We start from the raw sequence: 19869 nt of genomic DNA on the forward strand, positions 1-19869 counted from the left end.
GTTTTAAAATCATGAGGCTGATGGCGATACGTAACGGGCAAAAGAGGAAAATATCTGCTAGCAGTAGGCTTGGGTTGTTACAAATGGTATCAGAGCTAGACATCGAGTGGTGTGCTAGCAAGGACGTTGGGCCCTCAAGAGGGGTGGATTGTGAGATCTCACATCAGTTGGAGAGGGGAAGAAACATTCCTTATAAGGGTGTGGAAACCTCTTCCCAGTAGTTGTGTTTTACTGGTAGGAGTTAGTGACCTTCATTAAATGGAGGACATCTTGTCCTCTTGTCCTCTTGTCACAAGAAAAGGATCTAATAAGTTCATCAAGGTTAGCTAAATTATTGATGGGTAACGAACTCGCTCTACCATCATTATTGCTGTTATATGGCAGTCGAGTAGGGTCCCGAGACCCAAATGTCTATCTAGCTAGGCCCGTCCTATCACGTAAGATGTACGCAGGCCACTCGATATTAACTTTCCATGAAAGGTACTCAAAAGTGTTGAATATGAGAATTAAAGAGACAAATAATTTTGTGCACCAGGTTGAGGAGGAGGCTGTAAGAAAGAGCCACACATTATTGAGTGTGCTGACTATTACTTCTTGAATCAGAAACATAATTGATAGCAGTTGGTCCAACTCCTACTTCTAATATAAAAAGCCTTTACTATAATGGTTTACCAATTATTTGCATTTGCTTTAAATTTCTTGTGAAGCAAAGCAAAGAATAATAATACACGACAAACATGTTACGGGTTTCGATTCAGTATGGTTGAAACTCGTGATATCTTTGCAATGATTTTCATTACGTTAGTTTGCGTCGTTTATTTCTTTTAGGCGACTGTTAGTGAAATCATATTAACGTTATTTAACTATTTGTAGCTAATGAAAATAGTATTAAGTTGGACGAATCACTTGTATTGAAACGAGAAACAACTTAAAATTGTTATGAGAAACAAATTATAACGAACTAGAAAGAAAAAAAACGCGAAAACGTCGAGACATGAAAAGATAAACTATTTATTTAATAATAGAATATGGCCCGCTAATCCTACTTGTGGAAGAAACTTCGATAAATTATTAAGAACACTTAGAATAATTATGAACATAAAAGATAAAGTAGTCATCACTTTTTAAGTGATTAAGAATCTTCGCTTACTAATTATGGCCCCATTTGTTGAGCCTCAACCCTTTTTATCTTTTAACCTTCTTTTTAGAACGAAAAAAAGGTATATTTAACTTTTATGTTAAGTTGCATGTTAGGTTAGTCCCTTAGTCTACGTGTTCATATTTATTAGATTCATGAACTTAACTTAAAAATGTTTTCTAAATTGAATGTTCTAACTTAAAAATGTTTTCTAAATTGAATGTTCTAACTTAAAAATGTTTTCTAAATTGAATGTTCAAGTATGAATCAGACGCATTATAATATCCAAGAATCTGATAGACACAAAATTGAAAATTAAAAGAGTCTATTATACATTGACTTTAATGTTCATGAACGAACTGCATAAAACGTACAAAAAAGAAGAGAAAAAACCCTAATTCTTCTCTTTAGCATCGTTCAACCGATAATAGAAGAGAGTTTTAAAAAATAAATAATAATAAAATAAATCGAATTTATACATATAATTGGAGAAACATTCATAGGTTTCCTCCAAAAACAATTACATAAATAAACGAATATTTAAAAGTAAAAAAAAAAAAAAAAAACACACCACTCCCCCTCAGAGATTTGTGTACATTCATGAATTAATTATCCAAAACTATGTAATTTTATAATTTTAAAAAAATCATTTTCTTTTTTCACCTTTACTTACTTTCTTCCACTTATGCCCCTGATGTAGTATGTGAATTTCCAGATTTCACCCTCTCCACTCGCCGCACTGCTCCGTCGGCCTGGTTTTCTGTTTGCCGGCCTTCTCTGGGCACGGCGTCTGTATTGGTGGCACCATACAATTGTACTGCAAACATAAGGAGCTACTCAGAGGAATCTCCGCCGTCGGATTGATCTCGATTCCGGTCAGAAAATTGTGCTGCAAATACAGAGTTTGAATATTCGCAGCCAACAATCGATCCACAAGGCTGTTTGGAACTTCACCGGTGAAGCGGTTGTTGTTCAGGTAAAGATTCTGCACGGAGGAAAACATTGCCGATACTGGACCCGAGAAACGGTTGTAGCTGAGATCGACAGTCGGGATCGCCACCTGATCAACCGGCTGGATCGGGCCGGTGAAGAGGTTCCGTTGCAACTGGAGGTTGACGATCGGGAAACTGAAGATCTGAGTTGGAATGGTTCCGGTGAACTGGTTCATGCTGAGGTCGAGGTAGTTCAACTGGTCGAGGCGGCTGAGGAGGCGGAAGACGGGGCCGTTGAGGCGGTTCCATGAGAGAGAGAGGTAGTTGAGAGAAGGCGGAAGAGAGTCCGGGATAAGAGGCCCGGTGAGATTGTTGTGCTTCAGATCAAGACGATTAAGGCTACGGAACGGAAACATAGGGACTGAACCTGTGAGGCGATTATGGCAGAGGATGACATTGGATAACTCCGTGATCGTTCCAATAGATCGAGGAATTTCTCCGGTGAGTTGATTGTAACTGAGGTCCAGAGTCCTCAAGCTCCGAAGCTGGCCGAGATTCGCCGGGAGAGTACCAGCGATGAAGTTCCGACTGATAGCGAGAAAACGGAGGTTCTTCAGTTGGAAGAGAGATTCTGGCAGAGCTCCAAAGACTCGACCAGGAACAATGGTGAACTCTGTGAGTGCTGAGAGCTTGCCAATGGCAGGATCGATCCGGCCAACCAAACCAGGCGAACCAGCACGAGGATCCCCTAGGTTTAGGGCAACGACCTTATCAGAATCACAGAAAACACCGGCGAAATTACAAGGATCAGCCGTGAAATCCCAAGACGCGAAGAAATTAGAGCCCGGCAAATCCTCCAAACCCTTCCGTATCGATTGCAGAGCCAAAAAATCAATCGGATCCACAATCGCATCCGAAAACCAACAGCATTGCACCAGACACAACAAAATCACAACATAGCTCCTCATCCGCATCCTCAAATCCCTCTGCTTCTTCTCCTCCAACATTAGAGCAACAGCAAGCTCTGATAGAGAGAAACCAACACAAACACAACACAGTTAAATAGTGCAACCAACTGGATACTTCAAGAACTCTTTCCCGTGATAAACAAACAATAGGTTGAAAATGAAGGAGGATATCTCGTGAGAAACCTCTATATTAATGGCGGAAACCTGCAAAAGAGAGATCAAAAACAAAAAAAAAACTCCCTAACCGCGAGATCGATTAGCTTCAACAAGACGCAAACAGAGAAAAGATCACAGAATCCTCAAACAAAAAAGAAGAAAAAAATCAAAATCAAAATCTCCAATCTCTGTACTGGCTTTGCTTTTGGAAGAACTTTAATGGCTTGAGAGAGAAGATTCAATGACTACAGCCACAGCCGCTCTCAGTTCTCTGCAACACCAAACGAACCAAAAAACGCTTTCTCTTCTTCCTTTCTTTAATGGCAGAATATTCATTTATTTGTTTGTTTATTGTGTTTGAGGGGGTTTAGGTTCGGAGGGCAAACGGTTGTCCGAGCCTGGAGGTTTGGATTAAGGCTTTGGAGACAGTGGTCACGTGCCGGAGATGGTGGGTTGGTTGGGGAAGAAGAGACAGAGAGGTCAAGAGCGTGACGGCCGTGAGCTTTTGGTTGATGTGGACTTGACGGCGTTAAGTTTATAATAGTCACGCGAAAATGCACGTTGGTCAACAAATACTATATAAAACAAATACCATAATTGAAATATATTTTTATTCCATTTATAAAATGGTAATTAATATTTTCCCGAATAAATTCAATTTTATACATGAATATAACTATATCTATATATATATCAAAACTAACTTATTATATATCAAAAAAGTAAATAAATAAGGATAATATGTAAGAAATGGCCGGTATCGCTCAATTAGTAGAGCAGAGGACTCAAGATCTTCGTCTCACTAGTTTGCTATGAAAATAAATAAGGATGACAACCGGTATAGCTCAGTTGGTAGAGCAGAGGACCAAAAATCTTCGTGTTACCGGTTTAGAACAGAGGACTCAAAATCCTCGCGTCACCAGAAATGATTATTACTTTTATATATATATATATATATAAATAAATAAATAAAGGAATGTGTGTGGAATAAAAAATGAAATAAGAGACGAACAGACTAAAGCTACCTTCATGTCGATATATATATATATATATATAAATAAATAAATAAAGGAATGTGTGTGGAATAAAAAATGAAATAAGAGACGAACAGACTAAAGCTACCTTCATGTCGATATATATATATATATATATAAATAAATAAATAAAGGAATGTGTGTGGAATAAAAAATGAAATAAGAGACGAACAGACTAAAGCTACCTTCATGTCGATATATATATATATATATATAAATAAATAAATAAAGGAATGTGTGTGGAATAAAAAATGAAATAAGAGACGAACAGACTAAAGCTACGTTCATGTCGATTTATTTGGAAAGATTTCTTCCCATCTTTTAGCCTTTGTTCAAACCAATTTCTTCGTAAACTTTAAGAATTTTAATATGATAAATGAACCATGGTAAAAATAGTAGTGAATCTCCGCGACAACCACTGTTGAGCCCAGTACATATTGTCAGTCAGCCTCACTAAAAGTTTCCACACTCTTATAAACGAATGTTTCGTTCTTCATTCCAACCACTGTGGGATCTCATGGGGAGAAGAGCACAACAACTCGATAAGAAGTAAAGCCATGAAGACCGGTAGGGAGTGTGAGGTTCGTAAACTAGAATGAATCTTGCTTTCTGAACCTCAACCATGAACCTGATTTCACTCTGTAAACTCCTTAATCTACCTCCTTGAAGGTTCATGTCCTCGTTTGCACACCATCCAATGTTTGGCTCTAATACAATTTGTAACAATCAAAACCCACGGCCAGTAGATGTTGTCTGCTTTAACCCCTTACGTATCGCTGTCAGTCTCACGATTTTAAATCACATCTATTACGAAAAGGTTTCCGCACTATTATAAAGATTACTCCAATTTCCTCTCCAACGAATGTGTGATTTCACAACCACAACATACATTATACAATCATCACATTCAGTATAAACCTCAAAATATGACCAGTAAACATCTTTCTTAACCCTAAAATCCTAAAGAACAAATTATTTGGAAGAACAAAAACTACACAAAAAAAAAAAAAAAAAAAAAAAAAAAAAAAAAAAAAAAAAAAAAAAAAAAAAAATCCAACACTTTACAAATATGGACATATTTCATATTATTCCACCAACAGTTACAAAAACCTTCACATATTTCAGAAATTTCATTCACAAGATCTATACAAGAGAGAGAGAGAGAGAGAGAGAGATTCACATACTTTGGCAGATGGGTATGATATTTATTTAGCACCCTTTAACCACGATAAGATCTGCAAGTTTTAGAGATTCATTAGATCAGCCTGCCAAACAAAGAAAGGAATCAAGTACTGATAAATCTAGAAGGCCAAGGTTTCAGGGTTCAACCTTCTTAAGAAGAGGTGACCATGTCACCAAATATTTTGTCATTCTCATCGCTACATACGTTTTCGTACTCGATATTGCTACTACGGTTGGGCTCTTGATCAGTTGAANCGGTAAACATCTTTCTTAACCCTAAAATCCTAAAGAACAAACTATTTGGATGAACAAAAACTACAAAAAAAGAAGGAACCCTAATATAAAAATATCATGAAACTTCCCTTTATACACCTTGGAAATTCTTTTACAAGTAGTTTACTTAGTAATCTTCCAAGCCAACACTTTACAAATATGGACATATTTCATATTATTCCACCAACAGTTACAAAAACCTTCACATATTTCAGAAATTTCATTCACAAGATCTATACAAGAGAGAGAGAGAGAGAGAGAGAGATTCACATACTTTGGCAGATGGGTATGATATTTATTTAGCACCCTTTAACCACGATAAGATCTGCAAGTTTTAGAGATTCATTAGATCAGCCTGCCAAACAAAGAAAGGAATCAAGTACTGATAAATCTAGAAGGCCAAGGTTTCAGGGTTCAACCTTCTTAAGAAGAGGTGACCATGTCACCAAATATTTTGTCATTCTCATCGCTACATACGTTTTCGTACTCGATATTGCTACTACGGTTGGGCTCTTGATCAGTTGAAATATCATTTACATCTTGGCAACCATCATCATCATTATTATCCTCCAATGCCTTGCAAGGTTCCTCCTGGCATGTGTGTTCAAAAGTAACTGTAATTTCAAAGTTAGCACTATTGGCAACAAGAGCAATATGATTCACAGCTTAAAAGGATACATTAGTTGCACCTTTGTTCAAAGAAACTTGTTCAGTGGAAGGGAAATCGAAATCGCTGTTTGAGAAGTATAAGTCACAAGGGGAACCATCGATCCTCGAACCTTCGACTCGAGTAGATAGAACATTTGGGGATTTTGGAACCATGCATGACTCGCTTGCTCTTTTTTCCCAATACATCTCATNATTCACATACTTTGGCAGATGGGCATGATATTTATTTAGCACCCTTTAACCACGATAAGATCTGCAAGTTTTAGAGATTCATTAGATCAGCCTGCCAAACAAAGAAAGGAATCAAGTACTGATAAATCTAGAAGGCCAAGGTTTCAGGGTTCAACCTTCTTCAGAAGAGGTGACCATGTCACCAAATATTTTGTCATTCTCATCGCTACATACGTTTTCATACTCGATATTGCTACTACGGTTGGGCTCTTGATCAGTTGAAATATCATTTACATCTTGGCAACCATCATCATCCTCATTATCCTCCAATGCCTTGCAAGGTTCCTCCTGGCATGTGTGTTCAAAAGTAACTGCAATTTCAAAGTTAGCACTATTGGCAACAAGAGCATATGATTCACAGCTTAAAAGGATACATTAGTCGCACCTTTGTTCAAAGAAACTTGTTCAGTGGAAGGGAAATCGAAATCGCTGTTTGAGAAGTATAAGTCACAAGGGGAACCATCGATCCTCGAACCTTCGACTCGAGTAGATAGAATATTTGGGGATTTTGGAGCCATGCATGACTCGCTTGCTCTTTTTTCCCAATACATCTCATTTAGATGATGACAAAGGGGAGTACAAGACTTCTCGCAGCTTGCTTGATCAAAATCAATAAAATTTTCCATCCTTCTCGATGAACCTTCATGATATTAAAAGGATAGTATGGGTAACCATGCTCTAATTTATCTTTAGATGAAGTTTTGAACCAAAAAAGAAAGAAAGAAAGAAAGAAAGAAGATATGTCATAAAAAGGATTGGCAATAGCATCAACACCAATCAAAGATTGATCTGCACAATTCTCTTCTATAAACTCACAGCACGGAAGGAATCCAAACCAACAAATAGAAGCAGTAACAAGTTTAAACAGACAAGCCATTCATAAGTTCAAGAGGATTTTTATTTCTCACCCCCATCTGAGCTCTCTGTGGAGCTAAGTGATGCAGGTTTGGAGTGACAAATAACGACGATTTCTTCAGTAACTTTGACCACGGACTGGTACGTCTCGGAAGAAGTAGGACTGGAACATCTTCCCAAAACAAGCCCTCTGAATCCACAAAAACAACCAACCAGTCAATATTTTATAAAAGGAGCCTTCTGTTAACAAAAGATCACAACAAATGAGAGAAGAGTGATCACAACAAATGTTAAAGCTCATATATAAACCAAAAAAGGAATAGCATACACATCCATATACCAAAATAGAATTTAAACCTGTTTTGTTTTATCAAACTTGATCAGAAAAGTAAAATTTTGTAGGATGAAAATGAATTTAAAATAATATAGTTTTATAAAATTCAGTTTCGAAACGTAAATCTTAAAACAGTTTCAATGATCTCAAGATTCAATGTTCCCAAGTCTATATTCTACAAAGATTTAAGAAACCCATATGATGCAAGAATTATTCTGTAGGATGTTGAAACTAATAACTTGTACTCGCCTGTCATTGCAGTCAGATTTGAGGCTGAGGCAATGGTCAAAACAAGGTAACAGTTCCTTCTCCGTGACTTCAATTTCTTGAACTGGGACTTCTTCGATTTCGAACTCTCCACCAGCTATACTACTGATTCTCGGACAAGTCATTACGTAAATCTACAGTAGAACAAATCAGAGTATTAATGTGTCAAGATATTGATATAATACTTCCCACACATGAAGTACCTTTGAGTTTTGCCAAATTGGTAACCTTCCAGAGCTTATTTGTAATTCTGCATTTGATAGAAACCAGTGGGATTGCTCATGAGATATACCAGATTGACCTCTGACTCTAAGAACATTTTGTGCACTAGAACCATCATTCAACTCCTGGAAATCAAAATCATACGTTTCCTCGGTATTTGTTCTTCCATTCTGAATCGTTTTGGTTTTGGTTTTGGCTACATCTTGCCTGTCAAAGGTGGATTCGATGATGCATTCCCCTCTTTCTGAATAATCTGATCTTCTACATGCATCCCACCACTGGATAGGCTCAACTTTTAATTTAAGATCATCTTCCTGCATATGTAAGAAAGAACTTGATTCGGTTCTTGAACTGTGGAGACTTGGTTCAGCACCAAAAGAAGGCAGAAGTTCATGCTGAACTACATGACCTGAAGGAGTATAAACCAATAAATGCTCCAAGGAGTTGGGCTTTGAGTTTACATGCTGAATATTGTGAGAGAGTGTATTATGAAAAATAGCAGCAACAGCACCAGAAGGCACGAAACCTTTTCCTGAACCAGCTGAATTGTTTACAGTATTTAGCCATCCAAAGCTGCTATATTTAATTCTACTCACAACAGACAGAGAAACAGGTGGTGGAGGTGGGAAAGGTTGCTGATTTAAACTAAGTGATGATGTGGACCACCAGGGTAAAGATAGAACTGGAAGCAGACATGGTTCTTCGCCCTGAGAATTAAGAATTCTGAATCCGGCTTCACCACCAAAAGGAGACAAGAGAAAAACGTGGCACGTCCCCTTGGATGAAACAATTGCCACCCATTGACTGTAGTTACTAAAGCAAATATCCTGGATCATCTGTGAGATAAGTAGACAGAAAAATGGAAAAGCTAAGAAAATTTTAAAACACAGGAAGATGAAGACCAAGTATACTACCATCAGAAAACCACATTTGTACTAACAGCTGATGTTATTCCACGGTGCAGTTTGTAAAGATGGACGTGAGAAGAGCTGAAGTCAAAGCTTCGACTACTTGATCCACTGTGCGAGTTTGGTATGATTCGGAAGATATTGATGTTATTCCCATATATCGATNAATTTGTAAAGATGGACGTGAGAAGAGCTGAAGTCAAAGCTTCGACTACTTGATCCACTGTGCGAGTTCGGTATGATTCGGAAGATATTGATGTTATTCCCATATATCGATGCAGTCACTAGAAGTGTCCCACTAGGATCAAAACATAGTGCAGACAATGGGCTGGTGTGAGCTCTAAACTGAGTTATAATTGCCCGAGTAATAAAATCTTTAACAGCAACCTACGATAACCATTTTGGTCAAATGAATCAAAGATATAAAATTCAACATTTCACACGTTTGATTTTCCAGGTTCTCACCCCATGCTAAGAAAATAAAGAGAAACTTTATGAACATCATGACTGTCAGATGCTTTCCCCTCTTGGGTTTCAATTTATGGAACAGATTAAACTAAAGGTCTAATTTGTGCAAGAAGATGAAGTCCATTTCTTTATAATGAAAATCTACCTTGAATATAAATGCCAAAAGAACTAAATGGGTGACTCAAGCATTACAAAAATAAACAAAACCATAGATAGAACTCACTGTTCAAGCATAAGCAACATAAATATTTGAAAAAATTATTGTCTTTTAGAATGATGCAGAACATGATGTTCATATTCCTGAAAATGGAAGGAAAACTATAATTCATGAATTTCCAGTAACATATTGGACTCACGACAGTGAACACTAACCATCCCAGGATAATCTGCTTCGATTCCTGCATGTCTTCCAGCTTTCCTTCCTGAATTTGATTCAATCAATAAAGTAGACTTGTTAGGATTCAGATCTTGACAGTACTTGGACCATGCTTTATATCCCATATCACTCAAACTGACAATTCCAGCTGCCAGTTGCTTACCAGACTTCACTGCATAATGAGCAGTTGTCCTATCACTGCATGGCAAAGATGAGGGATTAACACCCCGAGAGAGGCATAGGCTTTGTGAACTTAATGGAACAGTGGTTGATGGTAATGGGCCAACAGCAGGATATGCTAACCACCTCGGACCCACAGCCATGGGACCATAACCAACATTAATCCCAGTGGTTCCTTGTCCTGATATCTCTGGAACTGGAGAGGTCAAAACACTAAATACAATCTCAAGGGTGATTGCGTCGAAGCAATATATCTGCCACCAAACATCAAGTCAGTTAGAAAATGTCTCATGAACAACATGCTGGAAATATTACATTCATAATCTAAGAAGTTATATAAGAGAGATCCTACAACTGAAAAATATAATAATTCATATCATAATTGCAACTAGGGGGGGGGATGTTCCGGGGGAGTGCATCATTTGAACAATACTTGAACAGAAATGCAGATCATCATAAATTTTATTCGTCAGTGCATTTTCTCTATGTTAGAACATTCTCTTCAACAAGTTGTTACCATCAAAACAATTTTATATCCATAGTTGTCAGTCATTTTGGTCCTTACTTGTGTAGACAGGCCCACAGCTACTATCTGAGCACTGCATCTAACCATGCAAACAGCAGATCTGAATCTCAAAACATGCACATAAGAGTGAGACTTGAGGGAGTAAAACTGAACAGCATTGTGAGAGTTGGCACAACTTCGGTGGACACCCATAGGACTATGATTTTGTCCCACAGCTATATCCTTACTTTCTTCTCCTGCAACAATCAGCAACAAAGGGTGTGATCCTCTGAGTAGATCATGACTATCAGGCTTTTCTGGAGTATCAGGCTTTGCTGGAGAAGGATGCATCTGTAAGAATGAAACAGGGCCACCACGCTTTGAAACAAGTTCTTTGAAGTTAGAAGCATCCTCCACGTCAAGTACTTGAAATCCACTCAGATAACCAACTAGGAGAACGTGCCTTATGACAGATGGTTCGACTTCCAGAATGTCAAAACCAGCCCAAGTTACCTGCTCAAAAGTCATAACGAACATATACATAGTTTACAAGACAACCGAAGCTAATAAAAAAGCTTAAGATAAGAATTTTGAGGTAACATATAAAAGGAAAGATAAAGCACCACAGTACATCAAAAGGGAGAAGCAAGGACCAGGAGACAAGATATCTCTTCTAGGAAGGGATCAGAGAAAACGCCCCAAATACAAATTTGTAAAAGAAAAAAAAAATACCGTGTGATAACAAAATAACTCATGAACATTCCAACAAGAAGCTGCGTACTCTAAACTGTCCTGGATTGACCAAAAAAAGAACTCTGTACTGAACAAAGTTACAGAAAAGCAATTCTCTTTGGTACCAAAATTACTTATGGTTTAGAATTGTTCCCAGCAAGTTTGCGCTGGAAAGTTGCAGTTGGGGCACAAAAGCCTCCATTCATAGACCCTGGTTTTCCATAGCTCGTTCTCTTCGAATGCTATTTTTCAGTCCGAAGATGGATATAGTGTAAACTCGTGGTTTGATAATTGGATTATGAATTATCTGTGCTTCCAATTCTCCTCACCTTTTCAGATTAGCAGGTTTTTGAACTTCTCTGTTCAGCATTATCAGAGTCCTGAATCACGTCTTTAGTTTTAGTAAGAACTTAAATTGATAAGGAGGTGAAGAACCACTATCTTTAATTGAAAATTGGAATGTTTTTCTTTGTCTAAGGCACCAGACAAGAGGTGGAGTGGTGGATAGTAGGCCTTCCTAAACTTGAAAAAAAAAAAAAAAATCGCCAATCCTGCTTATTTTGGCCAATTATTCTTATTATGGCCAATTATTCTAAGAGGGTCAAGATTTCCTTTTCACCCGCAGAAAACTGGTAGAAAGGATACTACTATGCTTCTCCATCCTAGTTGGTGCTGCCTTCGTATAAGATCACAGTAAGATGCCAGACATTTGTTTCTCAATACTGCCATTAATTTGTTAGCGTAGAACGTTTTTAACAGCTTTGGTGTTCACATGATCCTCTATAAGTTGGCAGAGCCATAGAGGATGGTATTGTTTGTAGCCTTTGAGGTGTTCATCACGACAACAAGACTACTGACGTATTGCTGAATACTATTCTGGCACTTGAAGTGCATTTTTAAATGTTCTTAGAATTTTCAAAATCATTTCTAATTATCTGACGGGACAGAAGGAAATTGTTTAAACTTCTTTTTAATGGGATAAAGAGCATTTTTTATCCTCCCAAAGACATCTAAAGCTCATCAGGATAGAGCTGTACAAACCTATAGGTCATATCCTTTTCAAGTAAGGTCATCCTCTGAAGCTCACCCTAAGTGGAATTTTGTTAGCTTACAAATGAAAATTTGGGAGTCTACAGTTTTTGTTGCTCCTTCTTGGATTTCTCCTGTTAAGTTTTCTGCGGCTTATTTATAGCTTAGCCAACGGTTATACATAGTAAACTGAACCGCACATATACTCTATTAGGCATGATTTGAAAATGTACTTTATGCATTCTCTATATTCTCTATTACTGTACATACCGGAAGTTATCAATATAAACCTTTAGCCAATACTCCTCCTTGCATTTTGTCTCTCCTGTTCTTTATGTTCATCTAGATCGAGTGTGTGCGTTGTTGTGCGATCGTAACATCTTCATTTTGAAGAAATCTACAATTAGAACCCTTCTATTTCCACAATTAGTGTCCCTTTGTAATCTCAATCGAAGTAGGAAGATTTTAACAAAAGAAAAAGAGTTTCACACAAAAAAAGAAAACCCAATACTCTATTTTAGTGAGGGCCTGAGAGGGTGGATAAGAACTACAATTGCCCGTTTTTCTCAGGCCTCCTCCCACCGTCTTGCCATTTTCCGGCTTATCCGCCCTATGTTTGCTACTACACTCTCATTCGTACTCCTGGTCAAATGTAAATCAACAAGTGTCGACGTCTTATCTAACATTTTGTAAAAAACAAGTGGTTTCCCATTTACTTAGATGCTATTCATGGAAAAATATCGAGAGAAATCCACGAAAACATGTTCATATTTTGTTGCCGAGGAATCACTGACAATATCAAGCAAGCATTCATCGATAAGCTAAAATAAAAGGCCATAAGTAATTGCAGCAGAAAATGAACACCTGATCCTTCTCATCCTCGGAATAAGCTGCCGAAATCGAAGCGGCAACCGAGGCACCAGCCGAGCGGACCGTCGAAGCAACGGTACTGGCATTTGTAGACACCGTCTTCAAGCACGACGAGATAATTTTCAGAGAGTTAGGCAAAAGCCCGAGGTTCCTTCCCTTCCCCTTCTTCATCAGCCCTCACAAAACCTTCTTCTAAGCTTTATCGACAAGTATCACCGTAGCAACACAACACTATCTCTACGAACTCACTCGACCAACATTCCAAATCACCATCAGAATCATCAGCCTCACCATCAATCACCTCTGTTACTAACTCCGTCTCCTGTACCACCGCCGAAGAACATCTCCGATCGCCGCCGACGATCGGGTATCTCATTCGAAAACTGCAGAGTTTTAAACAAACGCAAAGAAATTCAGCTCAGAACTTGAGAACTCGATTTCACTTTATCGGAAGTTGACTAAGAAAAAGCTCTGTTTCTGGCAATCGCAATTATAGCTCCAAAACATGATCGTTTTCATTCGTTCTGTCGCTTTCATAACTATAGTTTCCTCCCTCGGAATTTCTGCGTGTCGACCGTTCTTCCCGCATATTTCGGGGGTGAATGTAGAAAAAGTCATTTCCTTGGGTAGTGAAATTCAAAACCTTTAATGTTTGAGGACCACTTTGCAAATAGTTACTAAATTAAGCCGCCCGTTTACCCAATGTTTTTTAAGCCGCCGCTTTTTACATGTAAATTAAAAAATTTATGTTAATTTTAAAAATCAACTCAATTTTTACCGTTTATTTCACATACATTTATCGGCATAAAAATGTATGCTAAATTACAATGCTTACTCAAATAATTTATTGTTTACTTGGATATATATATACAGGATTGATCGATGATATACACTTTTAATTAGTTTAAATTGTACGGTAAAATTATTTAAATTGATTGTAAATATGATCTTAAAATCTTTAGTAAGTTTTAAGAGTTTATTTAAGGTTAATCCATTTTTTAAAAAATAAATCTTCCAAATAGACTTTAGTCTTGTTTTTTTTTTTAAAAAAAAATGTAATATTTTCTTTCATGGAAAAAAGATATTATTATTATTATTTAACAAATTTTGATTAAAAAAACTTTGAAAGACTTAATATAAGATCTATCCAACATCATTAGAATTAAAAAATAAAAAATATAAGAACTAAAATAGAATAATAGTTGAAATATATTTGAATTTAAACAAAATATGTATCAAACCTAAAAAAGTTGATAATCTTATTGCTTAACAAAAATTTAGTTTAAGAAAATTTATAGAGGGTTAGCTCGAGATAATTTAATATCTTCCATTATATATGTTTTAAAGAAAAAGAGAATTCTTTATTTGTTTAGGGATTATAATTGAAACTTTTTTAACTATAAGGACTCATTTTCAAAATAGTTATTATGCAACAAATACATTCAAACATGTTGAATATATTAAAAAAATGTGGAAGTAATCTATTTCTTTTGGTACAAAAAGTTAGGAGCCTACTATAAATATTTTGTAATTTCTTTAGCACATAAATAGGTTCCTTTACGTACTTACCAATGAAATCGCCAAAAAAATGTAATGAAAAGTTGATATATTCAAAATTTCAAGATGATATGAAAGATGACTCTAGTTGGTTCGAGAAATCAAAATAAGGGGTCTGAACCATTAATCCACACTATCTAGTAATCAAAGAAACAGCTGAGAGGAAATTGCCAAAGTGCGGATCCTAAATTGGTATCCTCATCGGCCATTTTACATCAGAGCAACAAACAAAGCCTCCGGCCTTACCATTAATTTAACATTTTATAACTCAATCCTCTAAGTCACTTACACACTGACCATCAATTTGTTGATTGAAAACGGTCTATGTGAGGCTTATGTGGTCAGTCTACTAGCATCAACTGATGATCATCTTCTTGAAAAATTCAGCTTGATCAGGAAAATACTCCATCAATTCATCCTTTGTAACCCATACAAAATCTTCACATTTCCCAATGTTGAATTTATTGGTTGCGATCACTTGAGACTTGAAAAAGAATCGCTGGCAAATAGGAGAGATTGCCTTTAACCAAAGGAGTAAATGACCTCATTGTACTAAACTATGTTCGAGCCTAGACTCCAAAGGTAAATATCATTTTGGTTCACTACTTTGAGTTTTATTCTATTTTAGTTCATGTATTTTAAGTGTCCAAATTTAGTTCTTGGACAATTGGACAATCAATAAATCTTAAATATAAAGCCTAAATTTGGACAATCTAAAGTACAAGGACTAAAATAGAATATAATCTAGAGTACAGAGATCACATGGTATTTAATCGATTCTAAGTGTCAAAGCGTGAAGCCTTTAATCTCTTATATGATGTAAAAGTTTGAATAGAAGAATACCTTCAAAGATGGAACTTGAGCAGTTTCTGTAGGTGGTACAACCATATGAGCCATTGGAGCATTGCCGACAAAATATGTATGAGAAAGACCTCCAAGAACGGACTCTAAGGCAGACTCTGCACACTGCAGAACTTGAAAGTTAGAAGGGTTTAATTGTTGAAATAGAGAACTGAAGAGGGTTGGCAGCCAATTCTTACTTTACGTAATGTCTCCTCGGTCTCGTAAGCTTTTTCTGGAAAGTGCCAGACAGGCTTCTTATCAGGTGCCCCAATAGAGGCACCATAGAGGAGAAGATAGAGTCTTCTGTCAAGTGCTCTCTGCAGTGACCTAAAAGGAAAGGGGACAATTCAAGTAAGCAGAATTTAAACCTCTCTTTTGAGCTTAGAATCTGGAAAATTAATGACTTGGATCAGATAGACTGTCTAAAACAACAATGAGAAAAAAAAGAGACGCTGTATTTTATAGCCACCATCTAAAACTCCAGTTCTAGAGTAAGAAATACGCCGATGGCCTGATCTAGTAACCAAGTGATGATAATTTAGCATTTATTTGATATACCATGATGTCCGAAAATTTTCTTATGAATCAAATGAAAGAGGTTTCCCCAGGAATAAAACAAGGTGCATTGGTCATCATGAATCGAGTAGAACCGTGGTATTATAGATGTAAGAGCACTAAAGTAAATGAGTTGAAAGCACCTAACAGTAGCAGGATGCTCTTGATATGCATGACACCGAAGCCACACTTGGATATAAAAGTGTTGTACATGAATCAAGAGCATTACATAATCACAACTATAAAAGAATAACCTCACAACTTATGGTAGTTAGTTAACAGAAGCAAGAGGAAACTGATGATCTAGAAGAGTAAAGGAAGAAACACAAGATAGCCTTGTAAGTCAAAACAATGAAGATAATTCAGCATGAACAAGAACAAGAGCTCATAGATTGCATATCTGTTTTTCCTAAATAGTGATGGTCGCATCGCTAAGGAAACCTTCAATCAACCAATTCTAAACAAAATTATGAAGAAAGACTGCATACTTCCTATCATTTGTTTTGTCAGCTTCAGTAATCCGTGGAGCTGGAACATAATCAATTTGGTAGTCACCTTTTCCCCTGTTACCAGAGCAGCTCAAGTCATACAATTGCCGAAAGAAAGAAAAAAACATATATTTGCAATTTATCCAGTCTTTGCGCAATAAGCTCCATTAAATTAGCTAAATGACATTGATGGCACTAAGAGCTAAGGCTGCCTTGTCAAAATAAATATTATGCTATGGGCACACGAAATTGCGCTAGCGATAGTTATATATTGGTGATTCCAGTAACCGCAGTCATCCAGTTTACAACCAAATGAACTAAGATAACTCAGGAAGATAAGGAAAACACAATGGTGGTCTTTTTCCACCTAAATAGTCCAAGCAAATGATTCAAATGTACAATAACTTGACTACCTAAAAGCTATGGCATATGTTTTTCTCTTGTCAAAGAAACTCGACTCACTACTAAAGGAAACGCTAATATTTGCCAGCAAAAAGCTTCAACATAGCAGGCTCCAGTGAAGTCATAAAGTTTAACATTACCAATAACTGGTAACTTTCTTTAGATGCTTTTGACTCCGTTCCAAAAGTACTTAGAGTTAATACTTCAGTTTCACAAATCAGGTTGAACCAGTTAGCGGACCTAATTTTATTGCAGCATTTACATGAAAACACTATTCAGGAATATAGAGCATCAGAATCAGTTAAAACTTATTTCAATGGAATGGAAACCTAAGAAGAATTAGAAGAGTTCAAAAGGAAAGAACAGTTGAAACAATTCATAATCCAAAATCCTATACTTGACACAGCCAGACGAAATGATAGATCACATACCTGGCATTAGCTTTATCTAAAAGTTCATCAGGATATCGGCGCCGATATTGTTGTTGCCACCTAAACCTGATCACGATCGAGCAGATATATCAGACAAACTGTTTTCACAGAGAGTACACCATACCGATGTTGCTTGATTTAAGTTGCGACCATATAATAGCTATAATACATTAACCACGTAGTTCGAATTCCAATTCCTGGTTATTCACTATTCTGATGGGAAATCAAGTCAAGATACAGCACCTGTTTCCGTCATTTCTCCCCATTTTTCAATATTTCTAAGTTTACAGAGACCGTAATAAGAAATACAAGACGAAAGACCTACTTGAACTCCTGAAATGCATACACCACGGGGTCAATCTTCGGAATCACGACAGGCAGCCTCTCGAACAGTACAGACGCCACAATTTTCTCGGAATTCGTCGAAAAACCTCGCCTCTTAGCGAGCTGACTGGCTAAACTAAACGATCTCTGCATTCTGAACTTCAGAGAATCACACACAACCGATTAGAGAAAAAGAAGTAACAATTCACACACCATACAAGAAATTTTTTTAGAGAGATAATACTAGAACTTGCATCGAAGCTCTAAGAACAGGTTGAACCAATATTGTACATCCATTCATAAGCTGCCATTGGAATGCTTTTCACACAGAAAACTAACAAAGGGCAAAGTGTTCACCTGAGAATGGGAGAGTGACCGTCGACGGCGAGGGCTGCGCTTTGATGAATCTCCTCCTATTGTTCTGTTTCTAACTGGGCCGCCGGAGGTTGCGTATACTATAGGCTTTGGGCTGAGTTTAACCATTGGGCTCCTTTCGGAAATGTCGTTCGGGAGGGGCATTTTGGTAAAATATATTTTTCTCTCTCGATTTCAAAATTGTACCTTTAATCTTTGGCTTTTAGAAAATATCAAAATATGATTTAATAGTTAAATTAATTTTTAAGCTTACGTGGCATTTCTTGCTCTTTCTAGTAAAAATTAAAATAATAGTTAAATTAATTTATTTTCAAACTTTTGTTTAATAATATCGTAATTAATTACTCCTCGAGAGGTGTTCACCCCCACACCAGCTGCTTGGTGCATCGGCCTTACAATAATAGGGTCGAGAAGTTTGACCCTTCGATTAGAACGCTCCATATCTCGTGACACGCGGATCCTAGTGAACCTCTCAATAAGATTCGAACTCATATGAAGTTCTAACCATCTATTAGAGAAATAGGAACGTTGTAAAATTATTGAGAAATTCTTAATTTCTTCGGGAAGCCGACATCATTAAATGACGTAATTAAAAGTCATATCTTCCAGAAATAGCCCGTCCATCAAATAATAAAAATGGTTTTTCGGGTTAAATTCTCTCATTAACATATAAGAGAGCATTGGTTTGAAATGGGTAGTGTTTGTACGGATGTTCGTTTCTTTTTTTTTTTTTTTTTTTTTTCAAGTAACTTTTCATTTATAAATTTTTTATTTTGTGTCTAATAAACCGTCGTTGTTGACCTATTGAAAAAATTAAAATTAATCAACTTATTAAATATAATTTTGAAAGTCGAAAAAAAACCTTCAAACTTGAAGAACTTATTTAACGTAAAATTGAAAGTTGGAGTTTTGACACTTTATAAATATCGAGATTTAAATAGCATAACCTTAAAATTATCCGCTTAAATTTTTAGTTTTATAATTTATGTATTGATTTATGCTTTTAAAAAATTGGCAGACCTATTAAACACAAAATTGAAAGTTTAGATTAAAACATAAAATTTAAATAATTAATTTTTTATTTCATATTTTAGAACTAAATAGATAATATTTAGAAATAATTTTTTTATGATAATTTTTTTAATTAAAAGTGATAATTGAAGATAATTGGAATATAATTGAGTTGTGTAATAAGAAAAAAAAGAAAATAATAATAAATTATTTGTGAAGTTGTATGGGAATACATAGCCTTGGTTTATTGTTTTTATAAGCCGTGGAAGGGAACTTGGGGGAGATGAAGTAGCGATTGTCCCACATCGGAAGTCGCTAAGTTGCGTAAATGACAAACACCTATAAAATGAGCGTCCAAGCTGGGTTAAAAGACACGGAGCCGTGCGGTGAGCACACAGCGAACTATTCTTTCGCCTTTTACTAAAGAATACCGTGTGCTCGCCGCTCATTAGCGGCATACGCCTATTTTTGGAGGGTTTCCCTTTTTGGGTAACTCCTACAAATTGCAGTTTAAATGTTTCATAGCTTAGCTCGAACTATTTTTGTTCGCTGCT

General features: G+C 36.6%; 3 protein-coding genes and 1 non-coding gene across 10 annotated transcripts; 1 reads left to right on the forward strand and 3 right to left on the reverse strand.

The window, feature by feature from the left end:
* Nucleotides 1-1590: 1590 nt before the first annotated feature.
* LOC111807146 (LRR receptor-like serine/threonine-protein kinase ERL2) lies at nucleotides 1591-3529 on the reverse strand. The gene is made up of 2 exons (XM_023692727.1): nucleotides 3222-3529; nucleotides 1591-3094 (listed from the first exon to the last, which is right to left on the reverse strand). The coding sequence occupies exon 2, from the start codon at nucleotides 3075-3077 to the stop codon at nucleotides 1857-1859; it is 1221 nt and encodes a 406-aa protein (XP_023548495.1). The 5' UTR covers nucleotides 3078-3094; nucleotides 3222-3529; the 3' UTR covers nucleotides 1591-1856.
* A 1416-nt stretch (nucleotides 3530-4945) lies between these two features.
* Nucleotides 4946-13921, reverse strand: LOC111807147 (autophagy-related protein 18g). Of its 5 annotated transcripts, XM_023692732.1 has the most exons (13): nucleotides 13324-13919; nucleotides 10759-11211; nucleotides 10177-10447; nucleotides 10010-10059; nucleotides 9385-9556; nucleotides 9202-9272; nucleotides 8243-9097; nucleotides 8022-8173; nucleotides 7492-7628; nucleotides 6969-7223; nucleotides 6700-6894; nucleotides 6546-6605; nucleotides 5750-5938 (listed from the first exon to the last, which is right to left on the reverse strand). In XM_023692732.1, the coding sequence occupies exons 1-12, from the start codon at nucleotides 13498-13500 to the stop codon at nucleotides 6580-6582; spliced, it is 2814 nt and encodes a 937-aa protein (XP_023548500.1). In that variant the 5' UTR covers nucleotides 13501-13919; the 3' UTR covers nucleotides 5750-5938; nucleotides 6546-6579. The 5 variants fall into 5 exon arrangements, with proteins under 5 accessions (XP_023548497.1, XP_023548500.1, XP_023548496.1 ...); XM_023692729.1 differs by lacking the exon at nucleotides 5750-5938 and adding an exon at nucleotides 4946-5032 and having other exon boundaries at nucleotides 6555-6605; nucleotides 10010-10447; nucleotides 13324-13921; XM_023692728.1 differs by having other exon boundaries at nucleotides 10010-10447; nucleotides 13324-13920.
* Nucleotides 13922-14955: 1034 nt separating this feature from the next.
* LOC111806414 (39S ribosomal protein L46, mitochondrial-like) lies at nucleotides 14956-18408 on the reverse strand. Of its 3 annotated transcripts, none has more exons than XM_023691721.1 (7): nucleotides 18287-18408; nucleotides 17931-18088; nucleotides 17606-17671; nucleotides 16773-16847; nucleotides 15927-16056; nucleotides 15730-15852; nucleotides 14956-15385 (listed from the first exon to the last, which is right to left on the reverse strand). In XM_023691721.1, the coding sequence occupies exons 2-7, from the start codon at nucleotides 18080-18082 to the stop codon at nucleotides 15242-15244; spliced, it is 690 nt and encodes a 229-aa protein (XP_023547489.1). In that variant the 5' UTR covers nucleotides 18083-18088; nucleotides 18287-18408; the 3' UTR covers nucleotides 14956-15241. The 3 variants fall into 3 exon arrangements, with proteins under 3 accessions (XP_023547489.1, XP_023547488.1, XP_023547487.1); XM_023691720.1 differs by having other exon boundaries at nucleotides 17931-18083; nucleotides 18287-18402; XM_023691719.1 differs by lacking the exon at nucleotides 18287-18408 and adding an exon at nucleotides 18184-18280 and having other exon boundaries at nucleotides 17931-18083.
* Nucleotides 18409-19691: 1283 nt separating this feature from the next.
* Nucleotides 19692-19810, forward strand: LOC111807859. Its single transcript, XR_002817002.1, has one exon. It is a non-coding gene; the product is annotated as a U5 spliceosomal RNA (small nuclear RNA).
* Nucleotides 19811-19869: the final 59 nt, after the last annotated feature.

The sequence above is a fragment of the Cucurbita pepo genome, chromosome LG12, assembly GCF_002806865.2.
Source record: "Cucurbita pepo subsp. pepo cultivar mu-cu-16 chromosome LG12, ASM280686v2, whole genome shotgun sequence".
Classification (NCBI taxonomy): Eukaryota; Viridiplantae; Streptophyta; class Magnoliopsida; order Cucurbitales; family Cucurbitaceae; genus Cucurbita; species Cucurbita pepo.